General features: G+C 38.8%; 1 protein-coding gene across 1 annotated transcript in view; it reads right to left on the reverse strand.

The window, feature by feature from the left end:
• Positions 1–1,243: 1,243 nt before the first annotated feature.
• Positions 1,244–14,997, reverse strand: part of LOC136876105 (putative serine protease F56F10.1) — a 57,628-nt gene continuing 43,874 nt past the window's right edge. Inside the window, exons 6-9 of the mRNA XM_067149772.2 lie at positions 11,548–11,825; positions 10,302–10,422; positions 8,231–8,400; positions 1,244–1,430 (exon numbers count right to left, since the gene is read on the reverse strand). Coding sequence (XP_067005873.2) covers positions 1,312–1,430; positions 8,231–8,400; positions 10,302–10,422; positions 11,548–11,825 — 688 coding nt within the window. The 3' untranslated portion in view covers positions 1,244–1,311. The remainder of the gene's footprint in view (positions 1,431–8,230; positions 8,401–10,301; positions 10,423–11,547; positions 11,826–14,997) is intronic.

The following is a 14,997-nucleotide window of genomic DNA, read 5'->3' on the forward strand; positions in this document are numbered from 1 at the left end:
TATTTTAGGGTTATTGTACGATTCTGACCATCTCAGAGGTTGGCAACGCAGAGGACGAAGTCTACTCTGCAAACGACCTATTCGATAAAAGCTACGCCCCTACTTGGAGTACAAGAAATTGTCAGCATGGGTAGCTGTCTTTAGTATGCAAAGAGTCAGTGAGAGTGATAATGTTGCCATAAGCCTTACTCTGTACATGGATCTACATCCCACACCGCGAGGGAGTCAGTGGTCCTTCTGCAAAAACACTTGGGGGATCGTTTAACGACGGGCACCAATATACACTCCCAAGTTAAGGGTCTATGATCTATCTTTAAGTCACTTTTTTCCGACAGACAGGGGATACCACCCTCCACTCATAGAAGTGCCGACTTCGGGTTCTCTTGTTAAATCTGGCATTTCTTCCACTTCTTCAATTTCACCTTTTCTCCCAGCCTCAATTAATCGACTGTTGTTCTCTTTCTAGGTCGTAGATATAGGATCACTACCTATTTCTGTCCGGCTCCATGGCTAAATTGTTAGCGTGCTGGCATTTGGTCCAGGGATCCCGATTTCGATTCCCGGCAGGGTCGGGGATTTTAACCTCCATCGGTTAATTTCGACCTAGCTCGATAGCTGCAGTCACGTAAGTCCAACCAGTATCCAGTATTCTGGAGCTGGTGTGTACGAACACCACTAATCAGCATTCCTGAAGATAGTTTTCCGTGGTTTCCCATTTTCACACCAGGCAAATGTTGGGGCTGTTCCTTACTTAAGGCCACGCCTGATTATTTCCCATTCCTAGCCCTTTAGTGCCCCATCATCGCCATAAGACTTATCTGTAACGGTGCCATGTAAAGAAATGGTTAATTTCGATAGCTCGGGGGCGGGGTGTGTGTGCCTTAGAATTCATCACAGGTAGGGCCTCATCCTCATAGACGCGCAGGTCACCTATACGGCGTCAACATAAAGACCTTCAATAGGTCTCTTCGGATGCCACACGCCATTATTATTACCTATTTCTGGGTACGGATTGTGCTCAGAGAAGTTTCTGACTTGCTGTGTGGCCAGCAGATTCGTTTAGGCATTTAAAGAAGTTGCTTATTTTAAAAATATTAAGAATTTCACATTTAAATGATTGTAAAAATGCATCTATGTTATAGGAAAAATATGAATGCCATTGAATTTATTTCTACTAAGGTAGTAAGAGGTAGTGAGGTAGTGAGGCCACTCGAAACAATTAGGGAATTAAAAAGAAGTACTGTTAAAATTTTATCAAATTAATAACTTTATTTTTTGTGATACATTATTAGAAATGTACCATAGCCTGCGTTAAAACCAGGTACGAATTATAGACTCAATTTCATCAAACATTTGCATCCATTTTGGTTTTCTGTCATCTTCTCTTGCAAAGTATTCCCTCTTGCTTTCAAATTCACAGTGGGACAGTCCTGTAACGAATAAGAACGTACTTAGAAGTATTATGAACATAAGAATGAACTAAATTGTGATATAAACAGTCCTTGTCCTGCCAAGAAGACTGCTGCCCATCCTGTAGGACATTCAAGTTTCCAGTGTCCACAGTAGTAAATGAAACGAATTTTGTAAAGAGGCGTGTGTCATATTGACTAAACCTTTGAGGAAACGCAACAAATATGCGAAGCCTAAACTAAGTACAATGTATGCATCTTCGTGTTCTTACGTGATTGGTAGATTATAAGTTATATCAAATATATTTTCACCTTCAAGTAAACGACTGTTTTAAAAATTTAAAATCATAAATACTGATTTACGGCCTTAGGAAAAGTACAAAATCTAACTTGAGAAATAGAGCTGGAATAACTGGAACAAATTAATTTTATTATTTTACTAAGGACTTGTGCTGCTCCGAAATATTGGTTATAAATACAGTAGGTCAGATAACTCGTTTTGATATGTCTTTTGTACTCATATATTTTTGTCTGCTATTTTCAGTACATTTTGAACATTTAATAAGGAGCTCTTTATGGTATTGCGCAGTTCGTATTCACAATTCATCAATTCTGACGTCATAATGCCGTCTATTTGGTAAAACTCTATCCATATATATACTTTTTAAAATCCTGCAGTTCTGATGTAAAGCTTTGTATTGTGTCGTAGAAGGCAATGGTATTTTTAATCGCAGTTCTACATAGAACGGCTGTCTTGTGAGCTCATAGGTTATTCTCGAAGGAACGTTTTTTGCCAGATAGAGAACTTTTTTAGATACAGGGTCTTTACTATTTCTAGCGTAGCTAGGTCATACTTCGGTAGGTGTTTCCAGATAATGTCTAAGGCGTATGTCATGATTGGGTCTGTTTGTACGTAGACTTTTCTCTCTCAGCAGCACGTAAGTTATTAGGAACACTCTACCATCTGTTGAATATGTGTGGAAGCTGGGAAGGGTTAGAATATTAAAGAGTATTCTTCCATGATCAGGGGAAGTGCATACCCTCTGGCTTGACAGGTAGAAATCAAATATGGCTGCATGCAATGACATTACTAAAGATGACAATGTTTCTGCTGTGCGTACTGTATCTGGCAGATCCCAGGGCAACAGCCTCTGTCGGCGTTGCCACAGAGAGTTCGAGACTCTTTCACATGTCCTGGGAGCCTGTCTACATGGTGAATTACTACACACCTCACACCATAATGTAGCCCGATCATGAGAGGACAAGGTTATAATGTCTATGAAGAAGTACTTGGTCTCTCCAACAGAGGAAGCAACCGACGCAATGACATTATTGATTTTAAGCCATCCTGTTCTGAAGGTTTCATCATTGATTCAACAACTAGATTTGAGACTAACGAAAACCAGCCGGAAGAGGTCGATGCAGAAAAAAGAAGAATTTATGAAGAAAAGGAGGACTTCTATAAGCGAAAGTATAAGCTCTCATCCATCTCTGTAATGGGCTTGATGTTAGGTGCTCGAGGATCCATACCTACATTTTTTGTCAACTTCTGCAATACCTTTGGGCTGAATAAAGATTTCATCTATAACATCGCGATTACCACACACAAGAAGTCCATCATGATCTTCAAGAACCATGCTTGCGGACCTCAATTAAATGTTTGACATGTCTCACTCGATTGCGTACACTTGACATCATACATTCACATTATCTACTTAATCCATATCCATTATTTTTGTTAAGGTACTTTGTCTTTGGGCAACCTACAGCTGTTGCAGGAAGATTGCATAATAAAAATAATAACATAATATTAATGAAAGTGTTAGTCGCTTAGCAACCTGCTAAGTACATAATGTATTACGGGTTAGGGAAAGCCTTCTGTTGCAACTATTGGAGGGATTATTTAACGATCTGATTTTTTGGTTACTCAAAGTTGGCTGAACTTAGAGACCTGTCATTGTCTTATAATTCACTGGCAGGTAATTTCGGAGAGAATAAAACAAAAATGAAGCAGATCAGTCCAGTAGAGAGGACGGACGGATTTTTCAAAGCCGTTTTAATAAACTCTTTTAATATATAAATGGGATTCCATATGATCATTTTTCTAAGTAATTTGTAACTTATTATTCAGCCTCACGTTTCAGTCACAATCTTTTTGAGAAGACGTAGGAGTAAAATTTAAGTTCAGCATTGTTGTTTCTTACTATAAATAATAAATCAGACAAGCAAAATAATATCATTAACAATATTTTCACCCAGACAGCTCTTTTCTCATTGTTCTTATTCTGAGTCATTTTAATGTTAAGTCGGCCACGAAAACGTTTCTGTGTGCTCAAAAGGGATGTAGGTCTGTATTTTCATCAGGTTTTGTTTCTTTGCGTTTTTAATAGGACCTTTTCCAGTTGATCATCATGATCATCAATTCTCTTTTGTTTATGTTTTTTGTTTTCAGAACGGAAGTCAACGACATACGCTCTTTTAAAACAAACTGCCATTTTTTGACCCTCAGTCGTCTCGCAACCTGAGGCAGGAAAACCTCCCGTTTAAAATTAATCGGTAGGCCTACGTTTAAAGTTTTCGAAGGACGCACAAACCGCCCGTTTAAAAACAATCGATTCAGCTGACACGAATAATTCCTGTTGTATGAAGCGATTAGAATGTACCCTAGCGAAATGTGGCAGTGCTTCTACTAGTACATGCATGCAAAGAAATGGTGTCCTGATGTAAACAAAGCATGGCGTCCCCACACCTCCTCGCTTAACACACTTCTGCAGGTAGACAGCCCACTAAAAGACTGATGTATAACAATACACACACTTTGCCTTATGCACTACCGGGTCACTCCCTTCCCCTCGTTTTCGGTACTGGAGTGGGGTAGTGTTGTCGGTACACTATTTCTATATGCCTGTAGTTGCCTAATTCCCCTCACTTTCAAACTATTTTATGCGACCTCCCATAGTCAGTACCAACGGTATTAGGATTCCGAGGCCAACGGTGTCTTTTACTTTCACACTATTTGTGCCCTCCCCACTTTTCTTGCCAATATCCTCATTCTTCGAGAGATTAAACGTCTGTTCTTTATTTTTCAGGTAACTTAAAAAAGAAATGGGTGCCCTCCCAATTTTTTTCCAATATCCTCATTCTTCGAGAGATTAAACTTCTGTTCTTTATTTTTCAGGTCATTAATAAAAATAAATGTGAGGTTCTTTATTCTGCCGAAACTAATTGAGTGTATCATAAATCACACCCCAGAACGTCCTTAATTAAATACAGAATGACACGTTTCGTTCCTGAAAGAACATGAACGTTACCAGTGGTTTAAATCCACTAGTGAGCGCTTGTGACTAGTTCATTTTTGAATGCTCCCTTTTGTTCCCAGTACCTCTTGAGCCCTGCTGTTAATTTTTCCTTTCCTTCCTGTGAGGGAGGTTTGTAAGATTTAACACCTTTCATATAAGAGACCACGAATTTGTCAATTTAGAATATTTAGTGCGGTCTGTGGCATCAGTATCAGAAATCCCAGTAAAAGCTAAGTGCAGGGTGTGGCGCAATTCTCTGTCATTGGCGTGAGGCCAGCTGGCTAGTTTGTTCGTAACTTTCTATTACGTTATATTCCGGTGACGTCAACGGCCTACGTGGGTCTGAACCTGTGGATTATTATTATTATTATTATTATTATTATTATTATTATTACTATTATTATTATTATTTCTTTTAGTTTGGGCCTACTTAGGACCACACGCTCGATTTATTTGACACTTTGGATGGTTTTTCTTTTTCTTCCTGGCCCAGAAATCTTTCATTTACTTGCCATGTGCCAGCTTTCTCTCCTCTGTCCACTTCAGGCTGGTTGTCCCTGTGTTCTTCTAGTTGGTGAGGGACACTGGGAAGACACTCTGCATAGTGATCCGTTTCAACTGGGGTTGGTTCTGTATGGTGTTTGGTGGAATTCTAAGTGGTTCTAGGTTCGATTTCACTGCGGTAATCCGGTTGTTTTTGTTGGGGAGCCTGAAGGGGTCCATGCGGGACAAGTGTGATTATGTCTTCCTGATGATCATGGAGGCCATTGTTGTACCTGATCCTGTAGGTGACATCCTCTTCTATAATGGGTCCTAATATCCTCCTTTTCCATTCATTGCGTATTCTAACTTTCCTTCAACGGACCGCTTCAGATGGTTTTATCTTTGAGATTCTAATGCCCGGTTGTAGGAAGGTTCATCAAATCAACCCTTGATGGCGGATCAGTTGATTGACCTTCAACTTTGATTTCCGGATGGGTTCCAGGTAACATAACTCCCGGTCAACTTGCTCCAGTTTATTGATTGATGATCTGAAAAGGAAATTAGTCTGGCAACTGCCCAAATCGTGACCACATTCATGTCGATTCGTTATTGATGTTGTCATGGAGAGGTATGTAAGTGGCAGTGAATCGGGAACCGATTGATCGTGTTCTGTGATAGCTGAATAATGGCAGGTTAGAGGCTTTGTTTTGATCTGGTTTGTGACAAAATGAGTGACATGTCCATTAGTTAAGTGAGAGGGCCGAATTTTTTCATAGAGCGAGCCCTGTTACTTAATATAGCAGAGGGATATATTCATATTATTGAAAATAAAAGAACGGATCCTGTGTGGGCAAGACAGAACGAGGCAACATGGAAGGAAATTGCTTTCGACTTCAACGAAGGCAGATGTGAAAAATTGACGAAAAAAATACACGAGTCCTTACTTAATAATTTTTTTTGAGAAACTCAGTTTCATTGGACGGAAACAGCAGTTCGTGTCTACCATGAAACATTTTCCTTCTTAATAATTTCTTCTTATTGGTAGATGATTGCTTCGTCAGAAGAATCCATGTTAAGAAATTACTAGATATAACTGTAATTATCAAACAGACTGACGAACAGGTCACGGCATACTGCATACAATGATCGGGGTAAGATACGACGATTACAAAGAGCAAGCAAACACGTTGCAGGCAGGTTCAAGTTTGTCATCTTGGCTTACATTTTTTTCTAATGTTTGTTTTTACATGAATGTTGATATGCCCGAGATTCGTATTTATTTAAAGCTTTGGAATAATTAAGTTGATAGAAATTAACTTGTTTTTTTGTTCAAAAGCGATATAAGCTTGAGGTTATATGTGAGTATCAAAAACAAAATACTACGTTATTCAAATAACAACCTCTGCTTGAACTTCAATTTTTTATCACTCAGAAGTTTAATCAGATGTATTTAATGAAAGAAAGTTTAAAAACCGCACGCACTGCTTGTAGAATTAGTGCTTGATCAGCATGAACTTCTTGGTCAAATCTGATGGAAAACTGATCGTCGATCAAACACTGATTGCAGTCTTTGCAACTCATATAGAATGATTAGTATTAGTATAATTTACTTGCCGCAATTCTGTTCAGAAATATGAAAGTTCTAGAGAAAAGAGGTGGGCCCCGTGTGTATATAAATGTTCCCTAGACCTGTCATCAGACAAAATATTATTTACAATATTTACGTAGTTTATAAGATACTTAAAATGTACTCTGCAAGGTATATATATACTTAAATTTTTACTGCTCGTTCATTCTGTCTGTCAATAGTTGGCTAATCATTCGATCATTCCTGTACTCGCATACTTCCTTTCATTCTGCCAGTCTGACGTTTGCTCATTCCTTTCACTCTACAAACCATTCCCTCAATTCACCCATACACTCACAGACACACGAAGCAGCTCCATTAAATTACATTTTTCTTTATATATATTTGAAATTTTGGAAAAGGTAATTCCTTGACATCCTCTGACAGCGAGTTCCATAGCTTTGCAGAACGCCAGTAGAAATCCTTCTGAAAGCCACAGGTGCGGGCGAAAACCGGAGAAAGAATAACTTCTTCGCCTCTCTGAGCTGAGCGATAAACCAGCGACAGACGTTGGATTAAAACGATAGATATTTAGAGTCAATCAAATTCACACTGATGGCCAATCAAAATCCTGTAAAATTGTGATTGGCTTTTCCTCAAAAGGGCATAACACTTGAAGTGAATCACACACAAAAAAATAAAACTCGCATGTTGTAAATGAAGAAGACACAAACACGATATGTATATTAATACTCAGGCACTTCAACACCTCACTGAAATGTGAATTTGTACGTAGTGCAGTGATAACACTTCCCACTCTGATTGCAAGCCCAGTCTCATATCACTTCAGGCATGTGGATTTCCAAAGAGTACGGATAAGTGTTGTAGAATACTTGTTTTCGCAGTTTTTGAACTGAGTATTGAACATTGAATGTTTGAGTCTTCTGGCTAATTGAAAGCTCGGATGATTATTCACATATGTTGGTTACCCAATACAAATTCGTAAAAATGACTAATAATTGAGAACAAAGGAAAATGACACAAAGTACTAAGAATTGCTTAAAAAATAATTACACAAAATAGAAACAGCCGTAAAAAAAGCAAAGAATGAATAAGTATGCATTTCTATAATCAGGCCAACGGCCGTAGCCATGTTGACACACCGGATTCCGTGAGATCTCCGTAGTTAAGTAACATTGGGCGTGGTCAAGAAGTGGATGGGTTGCCACGCGCTGTTGGTGGGGATAACGGAATGGAGGAGCCGAAATGAACTGGCCACCCTACCGTACGTAAACTCCGGCTCAGGCACACCTCTGTGGAGGTTCGGACCTGCCTTCGGACAGAATACACCCTTACCTCTATAATCAGAGGGCTAAGATCAGGATTTATGTATAAGTTAGCAATTGAAAGATGACTTGTAATAAAAATTCTGGCCCGCAGATAACAACATTCATTCTATCCTTACCACTTACCTTCAAAGACGAATGCCCTTGCTGACTCGGAGAGGTCACTGAGTACACCTAACTTGCTCCAAGGGTCATTGGAGCCGTGCATGAACACCACGTTTGTCACGTTCGGAGTTTTCCCACCATATAGCAGATTAGTTTTACGTACGTTCTCTTCAACCATTTCCAAAGTAATACTGTAACATTAAAGCAAGGTCTTTAACTGGAATCCCAGAGAGACAAGCGCATTAGAAAAAAAAAAGCATATTCATGAAAATACGAACAAAATTTGAAAAGGGAAGAAAATATTGGATCTCTCCTTATACCAAGTGGTTCACCAGCGCCGTACGTTCTACTGATAAGTGTCCCACATGCAATAATGATGAATGGGATGCCTGGTAACTGATTTTCACAGGGGTATTACTGCCTACAGGAAGGTTACGACAGAATACCAACAGATAACAGCCGGACGGCCGCTCGTTGCATGTTTCTCAGCGCTACCCGTCTAATGCGCCCCCTTGCGTTAGTAAGCTTCGTTATCGAACGCGTAGTAGTAGGCTGGTATTTGGTACAGTACCACTACAGTTGTTGACAATGGCTGATGTGTTCAGCAACGACGAATACAGAGGTATAGGTTGTAACGTATGGTGAACCTGATGGGAATGAAGCCGAAGCTCGCAGACGATATGCGCGGGCAGGAGTTTTCAAATAGCCGCCTGCCTTCTGTACACGTATTTCGACAAACATAGTTGCAATTAATAGCTAGTTAATCGTTCAAGACATATACCGCATCCAAGCATCTTTGAATGGAGTGTCTGCACGTGTATAACTTAATGAGTTATTGAACCTTATTTTCTGGTTCTCCTGCGTATATACAAACGCACCCTGTTAGATAGCGGTGCGTTGGATAGTTACCACGCACGGGGCGACGGGACTCCAGTAGTGAGTGCAGTAGTGCTCCAGGGAGAATGGATGTGATGGGGCAAGAACAGCGTGCGAACGTCAAAAAAAGGCGATTCGCCGTAGTCGCAATGATGAAGAACTTTATGGAGAACTTGTGACCCCAACTTGGCATGTTAGTTCCTGACTCAGTCCGGTGGTGTTTGAAGGTGCTCAAATACGTCAACCTCTTGCCGGCACGTTAAATAGCTCCTGATGGACATCATTTCCGCACCTCGGCTGTAAAAGTAGTTAGTGGGACGTAAAAAAACCAATAACATTGTTCATCTTCTTCACGTCCCTCGCGGCATGACCTGTCTTTTATCGATACCCTATTCCTTACAGGGGTCAGAATTCATATTTTGTGATTCTGATCAGTCTCGTCAGGCTGTGATTGACCAGTTGTACTTCCCATTTAAAACGATCCACCGAGTCAGTACCAGCAATTAGACGTATATATTCAAAACAATAAATAAAAGGCAGCGTCATAGATGCAGTGGGAAAGTCGGCTTTAAAATAAAGGCCGTGGACTTTGGACCAGATCAGATTTAAAACTGTCGGCATTTGGACTCGGCTGTCCTCGCCATAAAAAAAATGATCTGGCAAGCGAAACTACTAAACCGAAAGAAAGATTGTAAACTATAAATGTTATGAACAAAATGAAATGGCAACTCATGAACAGAAAAATAAACCTGCATTATACGAATCAAATATATCATAGTCACAGACCCTCGGCTATGTAGATTGAATGGTGATCATTCAAAGTAAAATCAATCATCATTACATAACGCCCACATACGACTCCCCGTATGTATTATAGATTCCTGCAATCTTTTAATTATCAAACAGTTCACTTACTGAGCCAGCTATAATACACATTGGCTCGCATTAAAAGAATCAACCTTTACCACCACCAACACAATTCACTCTGTCACGTTCTTCCTTCCAATCTTCTGATATAATTGCACGCACTTTCATTGCATCAAATACGTTCTTCATACGACAACAGTACTGTACTTCACCAATGAAATTTGAGTACGGTAATTATATTTGGATCTGTCCTTACCTCAACTTGTAAGGGAAAATTACCAATGCATGTTTATGAATAACCACAAAGGTTAGAAATAAAGTGCTGTTTATGTTCTCAAATTCAACTTACTTCCATTCTTGGCATATTTCAGGCCACCAAGCCATGCTATGGCTTACTCCAAATGGCTGTCTGTTCGACGATAATAACTGGAAATAGCCGAACTCGTTGCAAAATTGGTATTTCCACATATCTGAAACATAATTTTAAAAATCAATCAATCAATCAATCAATCAATCAATCAATCAATCAATCAATCAATCAATCAATCAATCAATCAATCAATCAATCAATCAATCAATCAATCAATCAATCAATCAATCAATCAATCAATCAATCAATCAATCAATCAATCAATCAATCAATCAATCAATCAATCAATCAATCAATCAATCAATCAATCAATCAATCAATCAATCAATCAATCAATCAATCAATCAATCAATCAATCAATCAATCAATCAATCAATCAATCAATCAATCAATCAATCAATCAATCAATCAATCAATCAATCAATCAATCAATCAATCAATCAATCAATCAATCAATCAATCAATCAATCAATCAATCAATCAATCAATCAATCAATCAATCAATCAATCAATCAATCAATCAATCAATCAATCAATCAATCAATCAATCAATCAATCAATCAATCAATCAATCAATCAATCAATCAATCAATCAATCAATCAATCAATCAATCAATCAATCAATCAATCAATCAATCAATCAATCAATCAATCAATGAAGTATGTGCATAAGTTGGGAGCACTGAATTAGCGATGCTCTCTTATTTAAAGATGGCAGCTGTCAGCCGTCAAAAGTGCATGTGGCTTTGTTACAATCAACGGCACGTGGTTTTGTTTACAAACAAGAGCACGTGGTCACCCGGGGTCAATGACCTCAGGTACTGACGCAGCAGAAAAGTGCTGACTCATTTCCGGGAGTGGGAACCCTATTGCTGTATTACTGATGTGCTTAGGTCTTTTGATAGGTCTTTTATATGCAATTTACAACTCTTCAACTTCCGAGCCCTAGTTGTAACTTAATTATTTATTTGAAGGGATGAACTAATTTCCAGACAAAATCGCCTGTCACTTAAAACTTAAAATTAAACACCTAACTATAAATCTACAAATTAATTCTTAAAACATCAATCAATTTCATAACATAGAAATCTACAAATATTAATTTCAAACCGATTCTCCTAATACAAATCATACAACTAAACAATTAGTAAAGTATCCGAGCAGAATTGCGTGCGACAGCTAGTAATGTTAATAATTACACTCAGCCGAGTAATAAGATACTTACAGAGGTCCAGTCCTGATAGTTGTCGGAAGCCAATAGTGATATAATCTCTCGTAATTAACTCCAGACTGCGGGATGCTTCATCGTGCACCAACATATTTATGAGGATTTCCAAGATTGACTTTCCGTGAGTGTTTCCTGTTATCGAAGTGCACACCACAGAAGTGTATGATTGATAGTAGGGTAGAGATTGAATAATGTTATAGTCACTTAATATTGCCACATTTTGGGCTAATGCATACTGGAATTCATCTACGAGCCATGAATAATACTCTTCAGTCCTGTAATTTTAAAACAAACGTAGTTAACTTACTCCAGAAATGATATTATAAGGGCCATAAAATTATATATTTATACTTAATCATTTGATATATGAATATAAAGTTTCTCAGTTTTCTATATATCAGAAGATTGGGGACTTGATTTACTTAGCTTAGTTATCCAAGGTACAGTAGCAGAAACAAGAAATATGGCAAAATACTTTCAAGCCCTTTAGGCATTTTCAGTCCTAAGATTACAAGCTTCTTGCACCAGTGTGTCAGTGGGCTCATCAGTTGGATTGCAACTACGTTTCCAAGACGATGGCGGCTAGTGCGCTACTACTGCACTACTGCAAGTTTCGGTGGCGACCATCGGAGGGAGCTGTAACTTCTTTGGCAAATGATTGTGACGAGACACCGGAGAGAAATGAGAGTTTACTTTTTAGAAATGTTATGTGTGTTCTTCGTAGTTTCATATAGATTGGTGTTCTTTGTTCTCAGACTTTATCTTCATTCCATTCAATTATATACAACAAAGATCACCCAACATTAATTCATTTACCCAAGACATATAAAAACTAATAAAACAGAGAAATGTTCAGCTCCTATTCGGAGACCTTGGCAGAAGGCAAAATTGAATAAAGAAGAAAATAATAAATAATGCCTTCGGCGATATAAAACAGTAAAATAAATAAAAACACATCGGCACTCCGTGAGGGTACATGACCTGTCCCCCATCCTTTGTGTCAGCAACACTCGTCTATTCACTTCTTTCTCACACGCAGGCATTTTAGCAAGCCGCCACTGTCCTTGAACCATGTTCCATATGGTTGGGTCTGTCTGCTTGCTCTTAGTCATCCTCTATTGTTCCATTTGGTTGCATACACATAAGGTTTCTTCAGCCTGCTGAGTTATGCATTAGCTACTTTCAACTTGAAATCTCCTAAACCCTGACTCACTATTTGAGAGCAGTATTTAAATCACACTCACCAAGTCCTATTTTTACATTTTAAAAATATATTTGACCAATTCCTTCTTCTATTTTGACCACACATAATTTTTTAACAGCACATAAGTATTTATTTAAATTACCGGCCCTGGTCCATTCATTTACTACCCATTTAGTAATTTTCCGTTTATCCCCCTGTTTGACTAGGGCTTGTTCCTTTGGATTCAATAATTTACTTCTTACTTTTTCTAATGCAACACATTATTTCACCAAGTGAAAGTCATTGGACACTTTCTCGCACAATAAACACCGTGACTTAGATGTCCTTCTAGTCCATCCCTTATTCTTATACAGTCCCATAAGCCACCATAACAGACCTCTTCTCTCTGCTCTGTTTACATTGATAATGCTTATTCTTGCAACTTTGGTGATTTCATTGTACAGGCTAAGGGAACTTTTCTCCCTACCTTCCTCTATCAGGCGCTGCCTTTGAATGCATTTAACTCTTCCTACTATCTCTCTCAGTCTACTGTTCTCCTTCCCGTACCATACTACCTTCCAAATATACCCCATACCGATCCTACCTAAATACGCTTTAACTTTCGTGAGCCAACACCCCTTATACATATGCTTCAACTGTTGGAGGCACGCTGCTTGCAAAACAATACCCCCTGCTCCTATTTTAAGTCTCATCCAGTATTTTATTACTCTTTTAACACAATCTGCTTCGATACACTCCCCACACATTAGTAATGCACCGGCATTAGCCATGCACTGTGGTAATTGAATTATTGTTTTGCTGAATCTGTATATAATCTGTTTCAACCTATCTTTTTTGTCCTCTAAACCCCACAGTTCCACTCAGTACAGTACTCTGCTTAACACCAATGTTCTTAAAGCCAGTCTCTGCAAACTAGTTTATAATAAGGAATTTTGATTCTAGGATGTTGACCACCGACAGTGCTGCGGCCCCCTTCCATTTCGCCCTCTTAATTTGGTCCTCCCAGCCTCCTCTTCTGTTTAAAATTACTCCCAAATATTCTAGTTTGCATACCTCTTCAATCTTCACACCCTGTATCACCCATATAATTTCATTCTTTTTTCTTATAGTTTTTTTACTACCATCACCTTCGACTTACTTCCATTAATTTTCAGGGACCATTTCCTTGCAAACTCCTCAACCATGCTGAGGCTTTTCTGTAAACCACCCCCTGTCAGGGCTAGAAGGATCACATCATCGGCAAATATTAAGCCTGGTATCTCCAAATCTCCAACTCATTTACCACTGGCACCGCCCAGTTATTTCCACCGTGATCCTGGAGGATGTCGTTAATGAACAGAAGAAATAATATGGGCAATAACTTACAGCCCTGCTCCAGTCCTACCTTACATTCTCTTTGGCTGCTCATCAGATTTTCCTCCAATCTATCCCTACAATATACCTTCCTATATAACGCTTGAATCGCTTTGATCATGTTCCTGGATACCCCCACCTTTCCTAATTTTACAAATAGTGCTCAAATAGTTTCTCAAAATCTATTGCGGCTAAGTACACTTTACCCATTTCCTATTCAGATATTTTTCTATGATCATCTTGACGGTCATTACATTATCTCCTGTCCTACCTCCTCTTCTAAACCCCCCTTGATAGATTGACAATATCGACTGGTTCTCAGCCCAATCACTTAACCTGTTCGCCAATACCCCTGAGTAGACTTTACTCAGCGAGTCTAGCAGTGTTATTCCTCTATAGCTCTTTGGTAGATTTCTGCAACCTTTCTTTTTATAAATAGGGCATATTACACCAACTTCCCACTCTTTTGGGTAATTTCCTCCTTCGAAAATCCTGTTAAAAGTTTAACTACACCTTCTACTATCTGTTCGTGTTTGCCTATTTCCTTCCAAAAACGTTAGTTACATCATTACATCCTCTCGCTGATTTCCTCTTAAGATTACTCAGCACCCTCATCACTTCATCTCTTGAAATCTCTTTATCAAGTTCCTGGATTTGAACCTCTAGATTTCTCCCTCCTGTCATTTCCCTTTTTACCTTGTTCCATTTGTCTTCACCCCCTAACAGCTCGCGGAAATAAACCATTGGTCGTCCGCTATATTCCGTTTGCCCACCATTTTCCCTCCCTTATTCATTTTATTAATTCTGTCCCATACCCTATCCAATTGTTTCATCTTGCACTCCTTGTTTATTAACTCTACTTGCTCTCTAATCCATATTCTCTTTCTCTC

Source organism: Anabrus simplex, chromosome 6 (genome assembly GCF_040414725.1).
Source record: "Anabrus simplex isolate iqAnaSimp1 chromosome 6, ASM4041472v1, whole genome shotgun sequence".
Lineage (NCBI taxonomy): Eukaryota > Metazoa > Arthropoda > Insecta > Orthoptera > Tettigoniidae > Anabrus > Anabrus simplex.